The following is a 25,185-nucleotide window of genomic DNA, read 5'->3' as shown; positions in this document are numbered from 1 at the left end:
AGTTTTTGGAGAAAAGTGTTAACAATTTGTTTGGCTCAGTTTTTCTCAGAATATAGGCGTATAAGCGAAAAAGGTTTCAAACAAAAGTTGTGGAGAATTAAAAAATACATAAAAACGTTTCACAGGTCCAACTGCGTATTTGCAAACATGAGCGAGAAATATCGGAGAGAAAGTAGTAAAGCGTTAATGGTAAAAGTGGGGCTAGTGTACGTGCGAGCGTACGTGTGAACGTGAGCTAAACACAAACGAAGGATCTTCGGCTATTCTCGGGCCTCTCCGTTATGACTAGCCAGTGCGAGTGAGAGACGGAACCATTTGACCTCTCTTTTTATTACTTCACGCGTTAGCGAGTATTCTTCGTCTTTGGCCTCAGGGGTCAAAACCCCAAAATTTAAAAAATTTAAAAAAACATTCTCTTTCGATTTTTATTGTTTCCCAGCCATTCAGGGTCCTCAAAATCACCCCCTTCCCCTCCTTCCCCCTGGGTACAAAGCCCCAAAATTTCGAAAATTTCAGGAATTTCAAATGTCATTTCTTTCGAGATGGAGTGTCCCAAACAATTCGAGGTCCTGAACATCCACCCCCCCCCCCCCCCTTCCTCAAAAGTGAAAGCCCCAAAATTTCGAAATATAAGAATATATATAATTGGATGTTGGCATGTATGACGTCGATAAACTCTTACACCGTTTGACCGATCGCCATGAAAGTTGGCACATCGAAGTGTTTTTATCATGGAGAAGGTTTTTATGCTATCCATTTTTTTTGTAACTCACCGCTAGATGACGCTGTATCGATCGCCATGGGTAAACAGAAAATCATAGGTCACAGATACACAAACAGTAATTGTGTGTCATTTCTTAATGTCCACAACAGTGAACATATCGCTATCCATTTTGCTGTAACTCGCGGACAATATATCACCCGGTGTTCAGCCCGGGCAAAGCCGGGTACTGCAGCTAGTGTATAATAAAAGAGCTCACGTAATTCAGTACACGCGATAGAAGTGAAACTTGTTTGGCAATTCAACCTCGACTCGCACGTGTTCTTTTTATATATCTTTGGCGTCAGAAACGTTTCAAAACTATCTTTCTCGAAAACGTTGAATTAAAATTCGGCCTTGGAAATTGTAATTGAAATTTTACTCCCACCGCGCCCCAAAAAAAGTTTTCAAACCAAAGGTTGCTTCCATGAGAGTAAGATGAGAGTTCTGTGTACTGCAGACTGACTAGACACTAAACATTTACGACATAAATAATCATCTCTACTTGCGGCTTTCCGTGTTTGCAAAGTGTAAACGTAAAAGGTAAAAAAAAAAAAAAAAAATGTGTGGGTTGGCGAGAAACCACGCGAACCCGCCGCGGTAATCCTCCGTCGCAAGCAGAGCTTGACACGGACCACGCCCAGGCAACCTGCGGACCGAGGCAGACTCGCTGGGCGCGCGTGGCCTTGAAGCAGGGGAAGGTCGCGTGCGAGAGGTCGCCCCAGCAGACCTCTTCGCGCTGCGACGTGACGTGGAGGGGTTCGTCCTCCGCTCCCGTGCGGCGAGCTGTACAGGCCGAGTCTGTCACACCGCAGGTTGATCAAGACTAAGTATGTTGGAATCATCAATACCGCTTATGGTCTAAATCGCTTCCCAAGACTGGTGTACACCTTTGAAGGTGGGTTTTAACAATTTTTTTTTTTTTTTTTTTTTTTGTAAATTAGCTAATGCCCGGCATACGTTGTTATGCGTCTATCAATTTTTTTTTTTGTAATTTGTTTGAAGTACGTACACATATACAAAGCTCTATCTCTATATATTTACATATTGTTGCGAGTATAACGTGGAGAGAAAACTGGGTTCGTAAGGTAGCTATAGCCCAATCAATTAGTTCAGTTTTATTTATTACTAATGTCTACACCATAAATTTAATTAATGCACTCAAGACCTCTGTCCACAACAATTAGTCTTACTCTTGTCATTTAAATATTCTAACACTTTCCACTGGAGCTTAGCTCGACAGTGGCTCGCTCTTCTGCCCGCCTCTGACCGCTTCCTTCGTACACTCCGCGCCACACAACAGTCCCCAACTATCGCTCGTCGCACCCGACTGGCTCGCCAGGCCTTCACTCGCAGGTATCGCCTCTCCACAGGTCTGGTTCGCTCTGCAAGGGTCACTTGCCCTCTTCACCTCTCGCTGATCGCACGGGTATCGCCAGTATCACTCCCCGAGGGGGAGACTCTCTCCGCTGCTCCGCTCTCCGCTCCGAACTCTCGCGGAGACCGGCGTCGCTGCTTTTATACTCTTGGCAGACTTTCTAGAACCGACTGGGAGGGTTGAATATGTCGCGTCACCTTGGAAGTCCAGAAAGGCGGTGGTTATACGCGCCACTCCGCGTGGCGGCCTCGGGAAACCCGCAGAATTCCCTGCCCGCTAAAATGGTCATTGACATTGGCCGAAGGCGTGAGGGTACGTGGTGAGTGGAAGGGGTGAAGGGAGGCAGTGAGGACCTTTATAATCCAACGAGGCACGCGTGGCATGCCTTAAGTCAGCAGTGGACGGCAGGTGACGTCAGTGGCCGTGCGGGGCCGCAAGCTCCGAACCTCGCGGTCCAGTCTGTGTTCGTAACACTATGTCCATCTATAAACCTCACGCTATTTCTCTACATATAACAAATCTCAATATCTCTATACATCTATGTATCTCCATCCATATCTCTACACATCACACTATCACATCTCTCTATGTATCTCTGTTTCTATTTATATCCCAATCTACATCTCTCTACATCTATATAAGTATACACACACACATATCCCTCGCTCTTTCTCTCTATATCTCAATCTCTCTATGTCCATACCTTCCTATCTAAATATTTTTATTTACAAAAAGAAGGTGAACACACAAACATTTATAAATATATTTACCTATATATATATATCTTTATCTATTTTTTTACCTGTCACAGGCATGAGATAGGTATATAAAAACACGTGGTTATTCGATTGCAACGTAGTGTCAAAATTTCAAAGCGATCTAGGAATAACTTTCGGAGACTTAAGATTTCGAATGTATGAAAATTTACTTTTTTCTTTATATAGATAATAGAGAAAGTATTTGAGATGGAACCCTGAACATCTGGATAATGTTTAATTAAACGAAGTTCTACCAACACCGTGAATTCGGTGAATGTAGTGTAATTGTTTCATTGAAACAATTGAGGGTAGTAACACGCCACGCAAATATGTGGAAAATGAAGTTATTACACCCTATTATTTTCACGAAATAATTTTGCTTCAGCGACATTCGTGATGGTTGTTGAACTTCAATTAAACATAATCCAGACGTGCAGTTTTCCATCTTAAAAACTTCCTCTATAATCTACACTAGCCCCAGCTCCAAAGAGGTGTAAAGGTTTTCAACTTGTTTTGTCGTGATGAACCTGCACCCGAAATTCCTCGGTCGAATTCAGACACATTCTTAGAGTTTATGGCGCTTAGTTTGCAGTATTGGATGACAAAATTTACATTTTAAAGAATTAACCATGATTGGAGATTTAATTTTATAATGCGTGAATATTTTGGATAAAAATACGTAATTGACACCTAATACTTAAGGACCCAGACATTTCGCTAATTGGTCTGACCTCAGAGTATAATTGAAAGTCATATGTGGGCTCAATCCATGTGCGCTCAAGTTTTTTTTTGTTGTGGTTTGCGTAATTTATGAGTCGTTATTCTATTTTTTCTTAACTTGTTACCTCTGGCACTTATGGCTGTTTTTTTTATCTTCGTGTCTTGCGTAGTTTATAATCCCGCTCTAACGTCCTTGGCATACTTGAAACGCAGTACGCCGTAAGTCGCAGAAGCATGAAAGGCAGCCACATCCCGCCGACATGGAGGTGTCGAGGTGCGATCAAGGAGTCGAGATAGCCACGTCCTCGCGACTCCACGCGGACACGCGCGAGGGAGGATGCGGCCCGCAAGTGGAGTTAGGAACAGTCAGGAGACTGCATGCTGTGACGTAGTTACCTCGCCATCGCCATACACAAAGCCGAATACCTTGACCACGTCTGGTGAGGCTTAGTAAGTATGAATTGGACTCTCATTAGCTAAACCAAATATCGTAACAGGACAGCATGGGAAGCTCTGTCCAATTAGAATTGGCGAAGCGCGAGGCACTTCACTGCGTAGCTTTCTATCTAGTTTACACTCCACGCCACTAGACGCCACCACTGTAACTAGTCTCACGCCATTCAAACACATGTACATAGGTAAACTCCACGCCCGCCAGGTTCGCTGACATCACTTGTCGCGCGTATTTACTGCCAGTTTCGCATGTCGTCCCTGTTACAATATTTGGCTATACACTGTCACTTCCATAAAATGCAGTCATTTTAAAACTGTTTCCACGCTGTAAACCCGGCATTTCAGCCAATGTTTTGGGCGTGTGTCCAACATGCGCATTCACCCGGGTACCATGTGACCACGCAGACGTGGTCAGCGGGTGCTTCCGTTCCTCCCCCCTCCACCCGCCAGACTACTGCCAGACCTGGACAGGGCGCACAAGCCGCACATTGGGACACGTGAGTCCAACACCGAACGGCTTATTGGTAAGGGCATGCATTTTTCGCGAAAAAATCTGAACACTTATTAGACTGCAACAAGGTATACCCGCACCTGTGGTTTCTTCCTTGTGATGGGCGGCCGCCTGCGAGAGAAGTCGTTGCCTTATATGACCGAGTCACTCAGGACGCGTTTGCTTCCGCACTGGATTATCGTGATTGGTTGTGTTACGAAATATGTGAACCTGAAAGAAACTCACCCAATCACGAAACACAGACGATGCTACAGTGTTTTAACTTTCGGCTAGTCTCGAAATCTTTTCGCGAAATCTGCGTGCCCTTACTTATTAGCCGTTACAACTGTTGTAAGCATGTTTCGTGGAGTTTTGCTGAGGTTACAATATCCCGTACAGCCATGGAAAGAAAAATATTTTTCGTGTGAAGTGCAATAAAATCGAAATAATGCCGAAAAGCATTTAAAAAAAAATACCGAGATGCCAGTTAAACAACCAAATAGCACCGAAATGCTACTAATATCGTGAACTTGGTCTAAAAGATGTAATATTTTAAAATATTATATTCAATTAATGACATATTTGTTTAGCATGAAGTTTGTACCAAAACGCAGGTACCAAATTTATACGAAAAAATACTTTTATTTAATTCATACTGCATATCTTTTCATATTACTGACATCTGTACATTTTTAAACATTTAAACGCTTGCCGATTAATTTTTATTGTCCTGAGTAATTCTGTCCTACACATTAGTTTTACAAAATAATTTTATTGTTAAAATACAAATCCCTTGAATACGTTTAAGAATTTGAAAACAGGAATTTCAGCCATGTTTACGCTTCTAAGAATACAATTTGAAAAGTAAGTACGGAACCAAAACAACTCATCCACTTTGAACATTTTATTGATGTTTCTCGTCAACAGACATCGCTCGGATATGTTAAAGAGTTTTCAAATTTTTTCTAAAATATTTACTTCTATCATTATAGATATTTTTAGTTTATCACTGTCTTTATAAAAAAAATTGAATTTATAGAATTCCAGTTTTATAAACGTAATTGGCCTCATAATAAAACCACAAAATGTTGTCTCTTCTCATAGCATTGTGTACGTATGATTTTCAACGTCCTCCTTGCTTGGCCACGTTCCAGAGTTTATTAAGAGCGTACGAAAGCGTTGGCAAAATAATTCCCTTCCTTTACTCCTACGATGAATCCAGGTTTACTCATGAAGGTGGCTTAAAGGATAAAGACTTTTGTAAACCCCATGTATCGCCCCCCCTCTTCTATGAAAAAAATAGTTTGAGGCTGTGTCGGGACACGCGGCCGTTGATTTAACGTGGTACGTCTGTGTCAGCGAGTCGCTCTTAGTGCAGTGGATTGAAAGGAAAACTAGACGTGTTCTACAGATGTGTGGGTGCTCTCCACTGGCGCTATGTCCACTGGTGCAGGCGCAGCAGCGGGGGAGGGGCTCGTGGGGTCTGCGTCCTTCACTGAGCGCCGCGGCGGCTGTGCGTGGCCCACAGCCTCCTCTTCCCGACGATAGCCGGGTTCATGTCTCCGGCTGAGGCTGACATATCGTCTTTTATTACATTTTTATAGACTTACTTTCATATTAACATATAACTTTTTTGGCTTGAATCGATCCATCTAAATAAACTCTACACACAAACACAGGAATCACCGCGCTATCACGTCTGAGTCGTGAGCTGCACTGAGTAGAAAGGAGCGAGAGCGGCGGTTTTGACCAATCCGCGCGGTTACCCTCCCCCGCCAACCCGCCCGCTCGCGATGCAAACTCGAGGTCGTATCAGCGAGCTGATTATTGAAGTAAAATAATGACACCACACTCAAAGTCTCTAAGACCAGTTTCACGTCAAAACCACCTGCGGCGAGGCGGGACTCACCTGACGTCAGCGATGCGCAGCTTGGACAGGCCGTACGTGTCGGAGTCGCTGACGACGATGCGGCCCTTGATGTTCTCGCCCATCTCGTAGTCCACCTGCAGCTCGCGTATCCGCATCGGGTCCAGTGGCGGCAGGCCGAACTCCGGCGCGCCTGCGCACACGCGCTCTCACAGGCCGAGGCCACTCGCTGTGTCTGTCAGGGCCCTGAACGTTCCTCGTCCCATCCCTGTCAGGGCCCTGAACGTTCCTCGTCCCATCCCTGTCAGGGTCCTGAACTTTCCTCGTCACATCCCTGTCAGGGTCCTGAACGTTCCTCGTCCCATCCCTGTCAGGGCCCTGAACTTTCCTCGTCACATCCCTGTCAGCGACCTGAACTTTCCACGTCACTTCCCTGTCAGCGCCCTGACCTTTCCACGTCACATCCCTGTCAGGGCCCTGAACTTTCCACGTCACATCCCTGTCAGCGCCCTGAACTTTCCACGTCACATCCCTGTCAGGGCCCTGAACTTTCCACGTCACATCCCTGTCAGGGCCCTGAACGTTCCTCGTCCCATCCCTGTCAGGGCCCTGAACTTTCCGCGTCACATACCTGTCAGCGACCTGAAATTTCCACGTCACATCCCTGTCAGGGCCCTGAACTTTCCACGTCACATCCCTGTCAGGGCCCTGAACTTTCCACGTCCCATCCCTTTCAGGGCCCTGAACTTTCCACGTCACATCCCTGTCAGCGCCCTGAACTTTCCACGTCACTTCCCTGTCAGGGCCCTGAACTTTCCACGTCACATCCCTGTAAAGCGCCCTGAACTTTCCACGTCACATCCCTGTCAGGGCCCTGAACTTTCCACGTCACATCCCTGTCAGCGCCCTGAACTTTCCACGTCACATCCCTGTCAGGGCCCTGAACTTTCCACGTCACTTCCCTGTCAGCGCCCTGAACTTTCCACGTCACATCCCTGTCAGGGCCCTGAACTTTCCACGTCACATCCCTGTCAGCGCCCTGAACTTTCCACGTCACATCCCTGTCAGGGCCCTGAACTTTCCACGTCACATCCCTGTCAGGGCCCTGAACGTTCCTCGTCACATCCCTGTCAGCGCCCTGAACTTTCCACGTCACATCCCTGTCAGGGCCCTGAACTTTCCACGTCACTTCCCTGTCAGCGCCCTGAACTTTCCACGTCACATCCCTGTCAGGGCCCTGAACGTTCCACGTCACATCCCTGTCAGCGCCCTGAACTTTCCACGTCACATCCCTGTCAGGGCCCTGAACTTTCCACGTCACTTCCCTGTCAGCGCCCTGAACTTTCCACGTCACATCCCTGTCAGGGCCCTGAACTTTCCATGTCACATCCCTGTCAGGGCCCTGAACTTTCCACGTCACATCCCTGTCAGCGCCCTGAACTTTCCACGTCACATCCCTGTCAGGGCCCTGAACTTTCCACGTCACTTCCCTGTCAGCGCCCTGAACTTTCCACGTCACATCCCTGTCAGGGCCCTGAACTTTCCACGTCACATCCCTGTCAGCGCCCTGAACTTTCCACGTCACATCCCTGTCAGCGCCCTGAACTTTCCACGTCACTTCCCTGTCAGGGCCCTGAACTTTCCACGTCACATCCCTGTCAGGGCCCTGAACTTTTCACGTCCCATCCCTTTCAGGGCCCTGAACTTTCCACGTCACATCCCTGTCAGCGCCCTGAAATTTCCACGTCACATCCCTGTCAGGGCCCTGAACTTTCCACGTCACATCCCTGTCAGCGCCCTGAACTTTCCACGTCACATCCCTGTCAGCGCCCTGAACTTTCCACGTCACTTCCCTGTCAGGGCCCTGAACTTTCCACGTCACATCCCTGTCAGGGCCCTGAACTTTCCACGTCCCATCCCTTTCAGGGCCCTGAACTTTCCACGTCACATCCCTGTCAGCGCCCTGAACTTTCCACGTCACTTCCCTGTCAGGGCCCTGAACTTTCCACGTCACATCCCTGTCAGCGCCCTGAACTTTCTACGTCACATCCCTGTCAGGGCCCTGAACTTTCCACGTCACATCCCTGTCAGCGCCCTGAACTTTCCACGTCACATCCCTGTCAGGGCCCTGAACTTTCCACGTCACTTCCCTGTCAGCGCCCTGAACTTTCCACGTCACATCCCTGTCAGGGCCCTGAACTTTCCACGTCACATCCCTGTCAGCGCCCTGAACTTTCCACGTCACATCCCTGTCAGGGCCCTGAACTTTCCACGTCACATCCCTGTCAGGGCCCTGAACGTTCCTCGTCACATCCCTGTCAGCGCCCTGAACGTTCCACGTCACATCCCTGTCAGGGCCCTGAACTTTCCACGTCACTTCCCTGTCAGCGCCCTGAACTTTCCACGTCACATCCCTGTCAGCGCCCTGAACTTTCCACGTCACATCCCTGTCATGGCCCTGAACTTTCCACGTCCCATCCCTTTCAGGGCCCTGAAATTTCCACGTCACATCCCTGTCAGGGCCCTGAACTTTCCACGTCACATCCCTGTCAGCGCCCTGAACTTTCCACGTCACATCCCTGTCAGCGCCCTGAACTTTCCACGTCACTTCCCTGTCAGGGCCCTGAACTTTCCACGTCACATCCCTGTCAGGGCCCTGAACTTTCCACGTCCCATCCCTTTCAGGGCCCTGAACTTTCCACGTCACATCCCTGTCAGCGCCCTGAACTTTCCACGTCACTTCCCTGTCAGGGCCCTGAACTTTCCACGTCACATCCCTGTCAGCGCCCTGAACTTTCCACGTCACATCCCTGTCAGGGCCCTGAACTTTCCACGTCACATCCCTGTCAGCGCCCTGAACTTTCCACGTCACATCCCTGTCAGGGCCCTGAACTTTCCACGTCACTTCCCTGTCAGCGCCCTGAACTTTCCACGTCACATCCCTGTCAGGGCCCTGAACTTTCCACGTCACATCCCTGTCAGCGCCCTGAACTTTCCACGTCACATCCCTGTCAGGGCCCTGAACTTTCCACGTCACATCCCTGTCAGGGCCCTGAACGTTCCTCGTCACATCCCTGTCAGCGCCCTGAACGTTCCACGTCACATCCCTGTCAGGGCCCTGAACTTTCCACGTCACTTCCCTGTCAGCGCCCTGAACTTTCCACGTCACATCCCTGTCAGCGCCCTGAACTTTCCACGTCACATCCCTGTCATGGCCCTGAACTTTCCACGTCCCATCCCTTTCAGGGCCCTGAACTTTCCACGTCACATCCCTGTCAGCGCCCTGAACTTTCCACGTCACATCCCTGTCAGGGCCCTGAACTTTCCACGTCACATCCCTGTCAGCGCCCTGAACTTTCCACGTCACATCCCTGTCAGGGCCCTGAACTTTCCACGTCACATCCCTGTCAGGGCCCTGAACTTTCCACGTCACATCCCTGTCAGGGCCCTGAACTTTCCACGTCCCATCCCTTTCAGGGCCCTGAACTTTCCACGTCACATCCCTGTCAGCGCCCTGAACTTTCCACGTCACATCCCTGTCAGGGCCCTGAACTTTCCACGTCACATCCCTGTCAGCGCCCTGAACTTTCCACGTCACATCCCTGTCAGGGCCCTGAACTTTCCACGTCACTTCCCTGTCAGCGCCCTGAACTTTCCACGTCACATCCCTGTCAGGGCCCTGAACTTTCCACGTCACATCCCTGTCAGCGCCCTGAACTTTCCACGTCACATCCCTGTCAGGGCCCTGAACTTTCCACGTCACATCCCTGTCAGGGCCCTGAACGTTCCTCGTCACATCCTCGATCTCTAGCTCAGCGTTATAGCATTGTTTTAAAAACTAAATTATGGGGGAATTTTTAAGGCCATGTGGAAGCCTGGCTTAAATTAAGCATTTTCGACAGTTGAATACCCCTGAAATAGTTCAGCGCTAACAGTATAGATTGAGGTTAACATAATTTAAAGTTGTGGTTTCAAAACTTGGCACTGTAGAAAATTATAACCTAATTACTGATCTTTCTAGTTAGATTGCATTCTCATGGCCTTAGTGTTGTCCCTGACAGTGGGAAATTACAGGGGGAAATACTGGCAATTAGTCACTCTATTCATTTAGCGAAGATAGTCTAACCATAATTATGTGCAAGATAATTATTTTATTACGTCTGGCTGAACAAGTTTCATTATGATTTCATAAAAGTTTTAATAACCGACTATTTTTTTTGACGTGACAACGTCTAATAAATCGATGAACGCCGGCTGCACGCACGAGAAATTGTCCCACTACGGATGTCCCACTACGGATGTTCCTGTTTGCTCATTGTACGCATGCGTGGCATCTCTCTTCCACTCGATTGGAACGACCATCGATTTGACTTTTCAATCATATTTTCGTCGTTTGAATGATTAATATTATGTAATTTAACGATCGTCCACCGATTTTCAGCACAATCGGTACGGTTATTTAAAAGTAATGTTATATATTCAAATACGTTTTGAACCAACAATGGTGTTTTACATTTACACATAATAATTCAAATTACAACCGGGATCTTTTGCACAATGTTTTAAAAAAAAATATTGTAACACCTTATAAATAAGTTTGGTGTATTTGGGATGCGTATTTGTTATAAAATCGAGTTATTAAAACGAAATAATATTATTCCCCTACCGTGAACAAAATTTTTATAAAGGTTGTCGGTTCGAATTTCGGCTAGTGCGAAGTTTTTTTTGAACTTGTAAAAATAAATACGGCGCACGTAAAATTTCAAAAGTAATAAATATTTTTGAATAATGAATGCAAATAAAAGTAAATTTATTAATTAAATTGTACATTTCATTTCACTCCTTTGTATCCATACAAAATAGTGATAATTCAATAAAAATGATTTAATTTTATTCATAAAAGTATGCAGAGATAGATTTTATCATACAAAAGATAGAAAAATTAAAAAATATAATTCTTCCTCAAAGAATATTATATTTTTAATGCCTAAATGGTTTGGTTGCAAAAACCTATTACGGCTCAGTCTCAGGCCGAATATATTTCCTTTTCTTCTGGATCAATCATTTCGTCAATGTTTTGTTATGACGTTGTCACGTTAAACTATCGTCCGTAAACTGACTTTACAGACAACCAATTTTTTTAAATTATAGCTTACATTTAATGAAGATTTTTGTCTTATATTAAAAGTAGAAAAAGACAAAAATTACTTTAAAAAAAACTATATTCTTACTCTATGTGGAAACAATTTAAAAATTGGTCACCAGAAAATGATCCTGCAATCACAAATTATATGTAATTTTTAAATCACTTTTGTGCACATTTTTGTGTCAAGCTCAAATGGTAAGTAATATGAAATTTATTTTCTCCATTTAATTCAAGCCCATCTCGAACCACCCCAAGGTTACTCACCCTTGCTGAATCGAGGGATGATCTCTTGCATTGTCGTCTTCAGGCAGGCCGTGTCGCTAAGTCTGCATGGCTGCAGGTACCCCGCTGAAACAGTATAGACAGCTGCTCAAACTTCGTGTGGTCTCACATGACTTTCAGAAAGCACGGAACTGTGACAATATGCCAATCGCAATGTAAGTCGTAAACTATCCATGTGCGTTATTTTATCACACTCAGACCATACATCGCTAGCAACAAGAGAACGACCAGGACTAATAGTACATCAATTAAATCCTACTTAAAATACGAGGATAATTCGAAAAAAAAAAAAAATGTATATATCCGTTCGTTGATCAATAACAGACACAAGTGGTTACAGAAATTTAATAATGTACAGTTGAAAACTACTACAAACATTATTTTACTTTTCGAAACAATCTCCATTCACAACTGAGGCACTTGTCATAACGTTTAACAGGTCTTGAAATACCTTCTTTATGCCGCAAAGGAATGAATGATGAACCCACCCTCTAACAACTTCGCGAAGTGCTTTGTCATCGTCGAAAGCAGTGCGACGAAAGCCACTGTTGCATGTGCCTGAAGAGGTGCCAAATGGATATGTTACTGAGAGGATGATGATGGTGGAAATGCCGACGGAACTGCTGCGGGAGTCCTCGGGTGCGTCCGACGCGGCTCGGCCGGGCCTTATCGCGAACCACTCTTGTCTTGGATGGCTCGTTTGCACCGACGCGACGTAGCGGACGAGTCGTCTGTAACACAGCTGGGTGCGGCTTCCGCTGTGGACAGGGGTGTAGCGTAGGGTGACCAAATCATAAACTTGAAAAAACGGGACACATCCGAGGAGGGTTTGGGGGCGATACCCTCCGAGGGGCCTCCATCGAGACGTAATCATTGAAACATGCTCTTTTTTTGCTAATTTGAGACCTATAAATCTTTTTTTCAATTTACCTATGAATATGTAATAATTTAAATTGTGAGGCGTATAATAAATAAAAACAATAATTTTGCAGTGAATAATTATTTATTATAAGTATGTCTGACATACTTAAAAACATAATTAAACAAGGTAACTAAAATGGGCGAGTTCAACTGTCGGGAAGAGGGGAAGACGGTCCGAGGAGAGGCGCGACAAAAGTGTATCATCAACCCAACGTAAATACGGGAGACTTTTTCGGGACCCCGTGTACGATCGTTAAAAAACGGGACAATCCCGTTTTTACGGGACGTTTGGTCACCCTAGTGTAGCGGGGCACTGAAGCCCGGGGGCTGGCCCTATGAGGTCACAAGGCAGTCAGTGGCTCTGGTCACTTAGAGCACGTACCGTTGAAGGGCAGACGCAGTGGGCGGCGACCCAGCTCGGGTAACTAGCCTGGGCAGCTAGTAGAGGTTGGAAGGGGCATCCCTTCTTAGGAAGGGGTATATCCTCCCAGTCAACCACAGGTTAGCCCAACTAGTTGAAGGGGGCCATGGCAGGGATGGGTAGCCTCAGCCTCTCATCCTGCAGGTCGCGATGAAATGGCGCATCCACTTCCATATGCCTCCAGGGAGCTCGTGTTAGTTGGATTCGGCCCTCCCTTAGAGTAGGCCTACATGCCAGTAATTTCAGCACGTTAAACCTATGTAGCATTCTGCTGAAGAATACGGAACACGCTCTCTTCTATAATCCCACTCCTCGATAAAACTGAACTGCCCACAGCGCCACCATAATGGTGTTGTTGTACTTACACTACGTTGCGTGTTGCTATCTCTACCCATTTCTCGCACATGAGCAAACAGTGTTCCCCCTACTCTACAAAAAAAAAACACACACACTGCAGGTGTTTTATGTCTCAGCAAGGTATATTTTATTCTTAACGCAATTACCTGTTGCTCAATTTTTAAAACAGCGATTTTGTCACTCTGAGCAGTACGTTTTGACGTGGTATTTTGTTTTTATAATTTACGTTAGAGAAACTTTGTAAGTAACGATAACTATAGTAATAAAATCTTTTACGGGACGAAGTCGTTAAATTTAGTTTTTAAAGTTTCGTAATAAGCAATGAAACTCGCGAATTCTTACTACACCGCAAATAACAAGAAGTCGTAACTAACTGAAGGTCACTTGTTGAAAATAGGCATTACATGAATAATACATATTGTTGGTTGATGTGGCGTAACTTCTGTGAATATTAAATACAGTCAAATAACTTGTAAATATTAATATTTTCCGTGATATCTAAAATTCAAAAAATAAAATAAAATGCACGTGTGTTTTTTTAAAATTAAATTCGTGGAACAAATACTAAAAATTTTATGCCTATATTTTTTTTTGGATATAACTTATATCTGCTTTTATCAATAATATTCTTCAAATAGAAATATGTATTAAGTTAGTTGATGGAAAATATTAAATAAATACTTTGTAATGAATTATTGCAGTTGAATTTCACAAGTATAATTCTCTCAGTTGTCATCCTTAAAAAATGACCCATAGTTGTGTTTTGATATTAGCTTCCCATACATACGTGTATTAATACATTAAAAAAAAAATTCTGTTCATCGTTACGTTTTCTATGTTGTTATAAATATCATTCAATTTACGGACTTTTGAACGAAGAACTTCCTCAAACAAACAAAGTGTTCTTCATAATTTCAGATAACTGGATTTTCGTAGAAATTCATCAGTAAGGGCATGCATTTTTCGCAACAAAAAAAACATATTTCGAGACTTTCCGTGTGTTAAAACACTATAGTATAGTTTGTGTTTCGTGATTGTTTGAATTTCTCTCAGGTACATGTCTACTGTCGGCACACGAATCGTAGAAAGTTTGTGCGGAGGCAAACACGTCGCTATTGGTCTGGTAAAACGTGGCAATAGCTTCTCTTGCAGACGGCCGCCAATTACAACGAAGAAATTGTTGGCGCGGGCATAATTTATTGCATTCTAACAAGCGCTCAGTTTGTTTTGCGAAAAATGCCTGCCCCTACTCATCATCAAGATTCCGAATTTATAGTATTGTATTCCGTTGCAAACGCTGTTACCCATGCACGTAGGAGGAAAACGAGTGTTTCTACTGTACAGTTAACAATTTATTTTTAAGAATCGAAAATTATTATTGTGAGTTCATGTTCAATGCAACGTAAATTCACGAATATAGCGATTATTTTAGGAAGATCCCTGTATAATTTACAAGTCTTCATCGTAAATTAAACAATAAAATTTTTTATTGTTTAACTTTTTTATTTACTCTGTACTAATTTGTTTTCTTTAACCCATTGCACGCTAACACTTATATTGACTTCGCCAAAGTGACTTATATTGAGCAGTGAAACAGTGGAACTTAAAAAAAATATGATAATCGCAACAACTATTCTTATTGTAATTTGAAACAAACAAGTAACTGACAGTCAAATCAAGCAATGTAATTTGTATATGGCGTAACACACTGTAAACTACATTCATTAGCTCATTCCAAAGTCAAATGATTATACATCAAGCATTGATTGCGACCATTTTTTTTTGCGAACATTCTTTTGCGAAGTGATTTTTTTTTCTAGTGTAAATTGCAAACGTATGTGTGTTAGCACGAACGCGTTGTACGAGGAAACTCAAGCTAGAGAGTTCGCTGAATCACCTCTGCACTAAGTTTTTCATTATTTTTTTTTTAAAAAATGAGAACTCAAAGTTTGCTCACGCAATGCAAACAGCGGTAAACAGGGAGTGACGCAAGTCTGTGAAGCCTCTATTTGAGTTTCTCGCGTCCCAGCCTGCACTCGGACACTCGAAGTTGTGTGTGTGTGTGTGTGTGTGTGTGTAGGTGTAGGTGTGTGTGTGTGTGTGTGTGTGTGTCAGTCAGAGATGTGCGGCGCTGCATTCACAGAGAAAAGATTTCCTGTACTTCAACAAAAGATTGCTTTGGAAACCAGTTGCCAAGAAATAGTTTTTATACTACAATACATATATTGTAAATTTGTACAACACATGGCTATTGTTATTTTTGCATATAAGAAATACGTTTTTCAAGAATAATATTGAGTATTACTTAGGAAAATTGCGCAAAATTTTCTATTTTAAATGGTTTTGTATACAAGCATAATTTTTTAAACCATTGAAAAGTTAATAGAAAATTCAATCTTTGTTTTGTTTTATTATGCTCATTAATGTGCGCATTTATTACTGAAAAGCTATTCAGGAAACAGTTAAACATATATTTTTAATTATTGGAGGCACTGGTGGTACAATACAAATCATAAATGCCCGGCTAAGAATCCGAATCCATAATTTATCCGAACACTATTTTGTAATGATGCAGTTGTTTTCGTGTAAATGTACAAATTTACAAATATATGTAATACACCAATATTTCTGTTCCATTTACAAACAAAAATTGCCTCTCATAACTACGGGAATGTATTTTTTTTCGCAAAAAGATTCCGAGACTAGCTGTGTGTAAAAAAAAAAGGTATGTAGCATTGTTTGTGTTACGTGATTATTTGAGTTGCTTTCAACTAAACGTCTGCTGTACATTAACGAAGCACAGCAATTTCATTCAGAAGCGAACGAGTCCTGATTCACTTGCAGGCGGCCTCCAGTCACAAGTAAGTAACCGCTGGTGGGATATCTCATTGCAGTCTTATGAGCAATGAGCGTTTACAATTTTTTTCACGTAAATTACCTTCGCCTAGTTATGACATTCGAATAATTTATAAAAACAATAACAGAAGTAAGTCATCGCTATTGTGTTGCTTCTTAAGTTGTAGTTTACTAACGTAATCTATTGAAATAAAAAGGTTTGTCACTATTCATAAAACGTCAATTTTTTTTAAATGTCAACAAAAAATGTATGTGTTCTAAAAAAATATTCAGTCATTAAAAAATTAGGGTTACTAATGAACTTTTGTTGTCAGTACTAAATTGTTTGGGTGTCACTACAAATAGTTACTTATTTTTTAATAACCAAAATATTTTTTTTCAGGATGACGTAGATGAGTCCTGTCATTACGTATTTACAAAAAAAAAATTCCTTAGTGTGACACTCTTAGCATATCGGATGTAGCAAGTACCCTCCACCTACCAGGAACTGAAGTTCTCTTTTATGAGCATTTCACACGAGTTCCTCAAAAGAATGTAGCTTTTGAGAGAGTGACGTACAAGAATACTTAGTTACGTAAAAATGCATTGCAATAAAAATTAATTAAGTGGTTTTTTTTCGCATCCCCGATAACTCAGAACCAACAGGAAAACCAACTACAATTTTGCCATAAAATTGATTTACGGTAGTTATAAAAGTGTTTCCAAAGTCTTCGTTGAATAAACACCAAGCAGATTTTCTAATAGAAAATCTTCATTGATGAATATTTACTGTGACCAGTGCATTAACATATTTTTTTCATCTCCACCGTGAATAATGTAAGTCTCCTTTAAAAACAGACAAAAAAAAACGGCCGTGAAAACAGTTTCAATGCTTAATAGGAGGGGCTGTTCGGTTGAAGAGTTGTTGCTATTAACTTAGGTGCTAATTATGTGCTCATTAAAAACAAAAACTGATGATATAGACTGATTGTCACCTCCTGTAAACGGCATAGTTACTTTTCTTGTGATTTGCCATCATACTATCAAAACCAGAAAAATACAAAAAAAAAAAAATACAGTTGTGTTGGTTAACATTTGGTATTCTGACACAAGATATTGATTCAAGGCTTTTGAAATTGTAATGTTCTAACGCTATATACGTCCCGTTCACTGTTACGACGGCGTTACGAGCATGTAAAGTTCCAAGAGGGGATTTGGCTGGCCTAATGTAGTATCAGCGCAGTTTGCCAGACTGCCACTGTGTGACGTCAGCGCCTCCAGGGAGGTGCGGATACAGGGTGTGTGAGAAGCCCTGCTACCAGCAGTCAGCAAGCAGCAGGGAGGTGGCGAGGAGATAGGGAACTCACTCCGAGCCGGCTCGAGAGGCGAGAAGAGGTCGTCTTTCCGAGCTAGCGCGGAGGCAGTGGCTCTTTGCTGAGGGCTACAGAGCCATACTTCAAGCAAGAAGGTCGGTCACAGGAAGAAGAGTTGGTCGGGGCGTCAGAAGCGATTCGAATCAGCTGTAGTTTTAATAGCTGCAGTTTGCCGTGCAGGGGCTGCCATTGGACGCCGAAAGCGCGGCCGCTATCCGAGCCGACAAGATTACGATAACCAGCCAGGCGACGAGGCCAGCTGCCTAGACGTAACGAATACTCGAATTTGTGAACGAATTATGAGATGTGCCGAACTGCCGATCCTGTTGTCAGTGGTCAGAACTAAAAGAACGAATGTTTTGAAGATATCATTAATCTGAACTGATTCAAATGAATCGGTTCAATAAATTGAATTGTTCTGCCCATCACTACTAGAGATGGCAAAACTTGTCAACACGATGTATCGTTATTTCGATGTATTGCTTTAATTATATCGATACCCATAAAATACCAGCCTTAAAATATCAATATTTTCGATGTGTTGGTCTATTATAATATAAAAACTTTTACCCATGATTAATTTATTATAAAATGATTACTAAAGTATATTTTGTATTGAGTTCTTGATACATCGAAGCTAATTACATCACAACACTGAAAAAACTTAATACGAATATAAAATCAGTTACTAGACTTAGGTCCACGAATCTACTTTCGCGTCACCGGCCACTGCCCTCTCCCAACAGTTGACCTGTCACTGCATTGAAATGATTAAACTTAACGACCTATGCAATTCCCAACTGTGAACTCCGATATTTCCTTCTTTTTTTTTTTTCCTGTTTAAAAAAAAATATATATTCTGTTCTTTTCTAAACCTTTGGTCTACCATTTTTTTTTTTAAATTTCTTCTGCCAAACTTATTTACACATAATTTTAAAGATTTTTTTTAACATGAAATATATTATTTTATTCAAATTCGATATCATCTGGAAAAAAAATCGATATCAAAACAAATATCGGGACTAAAATATCGATTCCAAGTTATAGATATTTTGAACCTGAAATACGAATATACCTGACATATCGATATATCGTCGCCTCCGCTAATCACTGCTAAGAAGCGCCCGGACGGCAGCGGCAGCGGTCGACGGGACCCCGAGTCGCGCCGCCTGGCGAGAGCGCGCGTGTCGTAACAGGCACGAGGCCAACCGCTGTAGTTTCTTCAGCTTCTTTCCCCCCCCCCCCTTCTTTGACGAGACCCCGTGATTTACGTGCTCAAATTAACGGCAAAACATTGGCAACACACGTAGCGTGGCTTCGAGCCCCGAGTACTAATAATATCTCACACACTTCATGTATTTTTAGCGCAATGGTAATTCATAACGAAAGGTTATTTTACGTAAAAATAAATATTATTTTAGGTCCTAGGTATTAAAATGTTTTAAGTAGGTTATCGGAATTCGCTCGTTTTGACGGTTTATAGGGTTCGTTTAGAAGCATTTTAAATACTTTGAAATAGTTTTGACGGTTTGGTTAGGTTAGGCCAATTTCATTTCAGAGACTTGAAAATGCTGTTAACAGTTAGTTGTGAATCATCTGTTTTAAATGTAGCTAACCTAATTAACCACCATCACTATTTTTCAATGTTTTGAATGAAGTAAACCTGACCTAACTTTACAGCATTGTATTAATCTAGCTAACCTAACCAATCATTAAAACTATAAGCTAGGAGAATAGTATGTATTTAGAATAATGCATTCCTTTTTTTTTTACAGAATAATCAGATATGACATATTTGCAAATTTATTTATTTATTTATTTTCACGGAAAATTCTTCAATATTACAAACTCAATACCAGAAACAAAAAATATAAATCAATTTTATAAAATTTGTTTTAATTATACGGAAAAGACCCTTTCTCCAGTGTTACCACTGCAATTAGAGCTCAATTTAATAATGCATGAATAGGAGCAACGGGGGGCACACAGTAGCGGATCCAGAGGGGGGGCTAAGGGGCTCAAGCCCCCTCTAAAAGCATCTGGGTCCACTATTGTTTTAGTGTTTGCCTTGATAAAGCCTAGCCTCAGCTGGGTCAAGCCCCTCCCAAAGAAAAATCCTGGATCCGCCACTGGTGGCACACCGTGGACCGGTACTCGACTCGATCCCCGGGGCGGTCAATCGGACCACGAGTCCCGCAACTGCTGTGGCTGCAACACAGTTGCTGCGGCATCGTCAAACTGGGCTGAGCACTAGTGTGCATGCTCTTCTCAGTAAATAACGAGGAAATATCTTACATCGCATTTATATCTGCAGAGGCTTAAAAGGTATTCGAGTGTGCAAATTCATTATTTTTTATTTATTTCCAAAATATTTAAGATTTTTGTATGATTAAAAAAGGACCTTTTAATATTGAAGCAGTGGTATTTAATGTTTAATTAATTATAATTTTAATCTATTTGTTAGTACATACTTCAGTAAACTGGTTTTTAAAAACATAAATTGGAGAGTTCGTTTTAAAATATATATATATATATACACGCAATCATATATATTTATTCTTAATAATGCACCACGTGGTTAAATTTTAGAATTTAGCATTTTCAATATTGGATCAAACGCTTGAGGCACAGCTCATGGAAATGCAGGATATATTTTTCTAAAATCTGTATTTTAATAATTATATAAGCATAAAATATATATATTTAATTCTTGGAAAACTGAGTATAGTGCAAACATTAATCAAACTTATTAAAATCTAGCCACGAAGTTCAATAAAAATTATTTTGGACTCTTGAACATCCTAAAGACGAAGATACTTCCATGAAGCAAGTGGGCTTCAAACGACTAGGCGATACCGTGAACCTTGTCAGCTGATAGCTAGAGAACGGAAAAATTCGCGATTTCAGTGACCTGTAGGATATGCTCCATGATCCTCTACGCACGCGGGATAATTACATTTGCTCATTCATTGGCTACTGACTCGTGACAGCTGTTATCTGGGATGCTCGTGATTCGATACTTCTTTTGTTGAAGGATTTTCCATTGGCCGAGTTTCATTCAGATAAACTGTGGCTCAATCACTGATTCGATAAAAAGGCAAACGTTTTTGGATTCTAGACTATCGCGAAATGAATCCGCGAATTTTTCCGGTCTCTACTGATAGGTTCTTCGATGCGGTTGAACCAAGTTAGTGGTCGAGTGCACCGCCAAACGTCAGAAGCACGGATGTGATACGTCGGGAAGTTATACTCCCTCAGGCGTGATCAGGGCGACATGTCAGCATACGAAGTAAAGCGCACCCAGGATTAAGTCCAATGCACACGCGCGTTTCGTCCAGCTACACAACTAAACGCGTGGTTTATTTTCAAAACACATGAAAAAAATAATTAATGCATAAAAACATATTAAAAACTAATGCTCATATTTATTTTTAATATTTAATTAAAAACTACAACTTCTAGTGCTTTCATTTAATGCTGAAACCAGCAAACACAGTTTCTGCAATTTTTTTAATATATTTACTTAAAATTTATCACACGAGAAAATTTGTTGGAAAATAAATGGCTTCGATGATATTTACCCTTTTGTTTGTCCTCTTTAATATCACGAACGCTCCTTTATATCTTCCTTTTTATGTTAACTTTATGCTTTATGGTTTATTCGTCACATTAAATGTTGTTGCGGTCCAAAGGTCACACGCAATGAGCCAACTCTCGCTCGTGATTCTAAAATAAACTTTCAGTATGCATGCTAAGGGGCCCGCCTAGTCAGAAGTGTTCGTGAGGCGGGATGATAAGCGCGAAGCTCGCTGGTGCTTCTAGCGCGGTATCGCCTCTAAGCGCAAGGCTATAAACTGTCGCGCCTTCTTTTAGTCGTGCATAGAGCAACTGTGAGATTTGAGCGGTAACGTAACATTATATGGCGGAGAAATGAATATAAAGGTGTAATGAGCATGCTTTCAAGAATCTGTACCGGAAGTATTCATGTATAAAAATTATTGTGAAAACATGTGTCATTAAACTTACCTAAATATTAATTTTGAAACGAAATACGGAAACAGGACTATTCGTCCTTCTTTAGAATATTCTTGAACGCTTTTCGTAAACAGACGCCACTCGGATATCTTGAGCAATTCATAAGTCGCTTTCTGAAGCTCTGCACGCCATACGTGTGACCAGGTAGACGGGGGTCTTACCTCTCAGTTTTTTTTTTTTAAAATCATGCAAGAGAACAAGCATATTTGCAACGCGCGCGCCCTCTTCCTTTTTTTTTTTTTTTTGCCAGTTCCAGAACAATCCACGAATTGTCACCACGTCTGTAGCGGCCGCGGCGATAAGGCGCAGCCGACCTCCATGGCGTGAAATGCAGCGCGCTGCTCTCGGGGAGAGGTTTTTTCGGGTTCGAGTCCCGGGCGAGGCGTGGGTGTGAGTTCGTGTCGGATTCTTACCCGGGCGTTTTCGCTTTGTGTTGTCACATTAGCCCCTATAATTATTTGTTAACCATTCCCTGAATACCTTTCCAGTATTAACTGTGCTCATAATAAGCAAAATAAAATTCAATTATTGAATTTTTTTTATCTTTTTCATGGTTAAAAAAATCATCCTTGAACTGAACATTAAAATATAAAATTATGCGTCAATTTTTTGTAATAAATACTCAGCATTATCTGTGAAAACTATTTAATATATGCAAAAATAACCATAGCTATGTGTTATACAGATTTTATAATATTGTTCTCGTATTATTACAATACATTAATTTCCAAAGGAATCTTTATTAAATATACAGTATTCATTTTTTTCTGTGTGGACGCCACAAGGTCCAAACCCATATTTATCAAAAAAAGTAAAAATGGTCCATCACTTGCCTCCTACCAAACAAAACAAGAGCAAGATCCAATTTCCGGCGGGATATCTTACAAGAATCCGGCGTGGAAGGGGGTAAAGGGGAGTTGGGAATTCAAGGGCTAGGGAAGTCTTGGATGAAAAAATATATATATTTTTTGGTTAAGTTGAGTAAAATATTGTTATGATAATGCTAAAGACGATGCAACGAGGCAGGCCGTTCAGCCCGGCGCATCTGGCCCCACCTCCCGGAAAGGCAGCGCCTGTCCCTCTGCAGTAATTCGAGTAGAAGCGGCGCCTCTCTCCCGGTCTCTCGAGGGTTCAGAGCCCCGTCTGCGTGAAGTGGCGTAACTAGCACGCCATTGTTCTCACCCCTTCGACTCGTAACTGATGGGCTGACGTACTGATGGCTTCCCATAAATTCGGACTATGGGCTAGAACTCGCCTGTCCAAACTGTCAGCCCATCAGCTGAGTGCCGTAGCAGACATTTCTATTTATACTCTCTGGTTGCATTGCTATTTTCTTTTCCTTTTTTTTTTTTACTTAAAGTTCCACTGCAACTGCAACATCTAAAGTTTCTCCCATAGTCTACGATTAAACGATAGGTAAGTATATGCAATAGTAACCGCAGCCACAGGACTGATCGTGTGTGCAGAGTGCCTTAAGAGAACAGGCCCGCGGGGATGATACGACGTCATACTGGAAATTTATTTTTTTAAATGGGACATAAATATTCATTTAAAACTACAGATGTTTTTAAATCTTTACATTTTCATTAAAAATTTGTATCACTAAAAAAAATTTGTGTTTGCTAAAATACTGGGTTCGGATTGTTACCCCGGAATTTATGCTTTTTGTTGTCCTAGTACCTCCAATAGTTAAAGTTATTTGTAAACCGTTTCCTGAATAGCTTTCCAGTATTAACAGCATACATAATAAGCATAGTAAAACAACACAAAGGCCAAATTTTTTAAATATTATATTGTCTTTCCCACTGGTTAAAAACATTATGCATGAATGAAACACAAATTAAAATATTAAATTATGCGCCCAGTTTCGTATTAAAAGCTCAGTATTATCGTGAAAAAAAAAAAAGTATTTCATACGTGCAAAAATAAAAAATAACCATAGGCTCGTGTTGAACAAAGTTACAACATCTTTCTTGGAGTATGTATTACAAACTATTTGTTGGCAACGGGTTTCCGAAAGGAATATTTTGTAAAAGTAGGGAATTTTTTTTTTTGATGTAACAACGTCTAATAAATCGATGAACACCGGCTGCACAAACGAAAAATTGTCCCGTTACGCCGTGTCCAGTTACGCTCATTGTACGCTTGCGCCGCATCTATCTCTCTTCCACTCGATTGGAACAACCATCGATTTGACTATTTTCTAGGCACATTAAACTTGATAAAAGTAAATTTATCAATTAAATTTGTAGATTTCATTTCACTCCTTCTTTGCATCCGTACAAAATAGTGATGATTCAATTAAAATTTGATTCAATTTTATTCACAAAAGTATGCAATCATTTCTCAATGTTCAACTATGGTCCGTAAACCGAATTTACAGACAACCAATTTTTTTGTTGTTGTTGTTGTTCTGTGTGTGTTGGTCGGCGACACTCACGCAGCTGGAATGGCGTCCTGGCGGCGACGCAGCCTAGCACGGCGGCCCCCACGACGTACTTGAGGATCGTCTTCATGGCCCGGCGCGTGTGCTGGATCTACAGCGCGCGGCCGGCCGCGTCGCGCCTTTATAGCCCGGCGCGCGAGGCCTTGGCGGGTTGCTGGGAGGGAGGGGGACTGCTATCAGCCCCGGCTGGGCTCGGTCCAGTCGTCGCTCCTCCAGACAACACCGACTGTGTGCCTGCGTAGAAGACCGGGTTCACTCACCTCTGGGACGCGCTCCACAGTTACGCGTTTACCCGGGCATACGCCACCCCATTCATTAGCTACCGCACCGGAATGAAAAAAAAAAAATTTTTTTTTGCAATGTACATAGTGCAGTAAAATTTTGTTTCTAAACTGTAAAAAATCATTTTAAAGAAATATTTCTCTCGGTCTCTCTACTGAACCGGCACGTATTTTTTTTTAAACTTAACTTTTTAATCTTAAATAAATTATTTATAATTTTTTTTAATGGAAATTCATTTAAGTATTTCACATTGTTTAAATCTTTTTTTTTTCACAAAAATTTTCAACTCATCTCATAATTTATATTTAAATTCCACCAACGGACTATATAGCCTATACATATAACAAAGATGTTAAGTTTAATGATACGGCATTACTGAAAGATAGTATTTTGTTGTTTATTTGTGGTATTTATTTGTGAACAACGAACAACGGCTGGAATTTTCGGAACACAAACCATCGAAGTGTCTATGATGTAGTAAAATACCATCTACAATTTGATGTTGAATACTAATATATATATATATATATATATATATATATATATGGCGGGGGGGGGGGGGGGGGGGTTGTACTCACGTGGACAATACAACCTTATTTTGACGCGTCGAATAAAATGGTAATCACAGTTTTGAAATTGGCGTCATTTCCCGTGGTTCAAC

General features: G+C 42.0%; 1 protein-coding gene across 1 annotated transcript in view; it reads right to left on the bottom strand.

Annotated features, from left to right (window-relative positions):
* The window catches only part of LOC134531863 (circadian clock-controlled protein daywake-like), a 31,781-nt gene extending 7,441 nt beyond the window's left edge, over window positions 1-24,340 (bottom strand). Inside the window, exons 1-3 of the mRNA XM_063367863.1 lie at window positions 24,237-24,340; window positions 11,837-11,920; window positions 6,469-6,619 (exon numbers count right to left, since the gene is read on the bottom strand). Of these exons, the coding sequence (XP_063223933.1) occupies window positions 6,469-6,619; window positions 11,837-11,920; window positions 24,237-24,312 (311 nt within the window). The 5' untranslated portion in view covers window positions 24,313-24,340. The remainder of the gene's footprint in view (window positions 1-6,468; window positions 6,620-11,836; window positions 11,921-24,236) is intronic.
* Window positions 24,341-25,185: the final 845 nt, after the last annotated feature.

This window comes from Bacillus rossius, chromosome 5, assembly GCF_032445375.1.
Source record: "Bacillus rossius redtenbacheri isolate Brsri chromosome 5, Brsri_v3, whole genome shotgun sequence".
Classification (NCBI taxonomy): domain Eukaryota; kingdom Metazoa; phylum Arthropoda; class Insecta; order Phasmatodea; family Bacillidae; genus Bacillus; species Bacillus rossius.
Note: the sequence above shows the minus strand (reverse complement) of the source record. Positions and strands in the feature narration are given on the sequence as shown.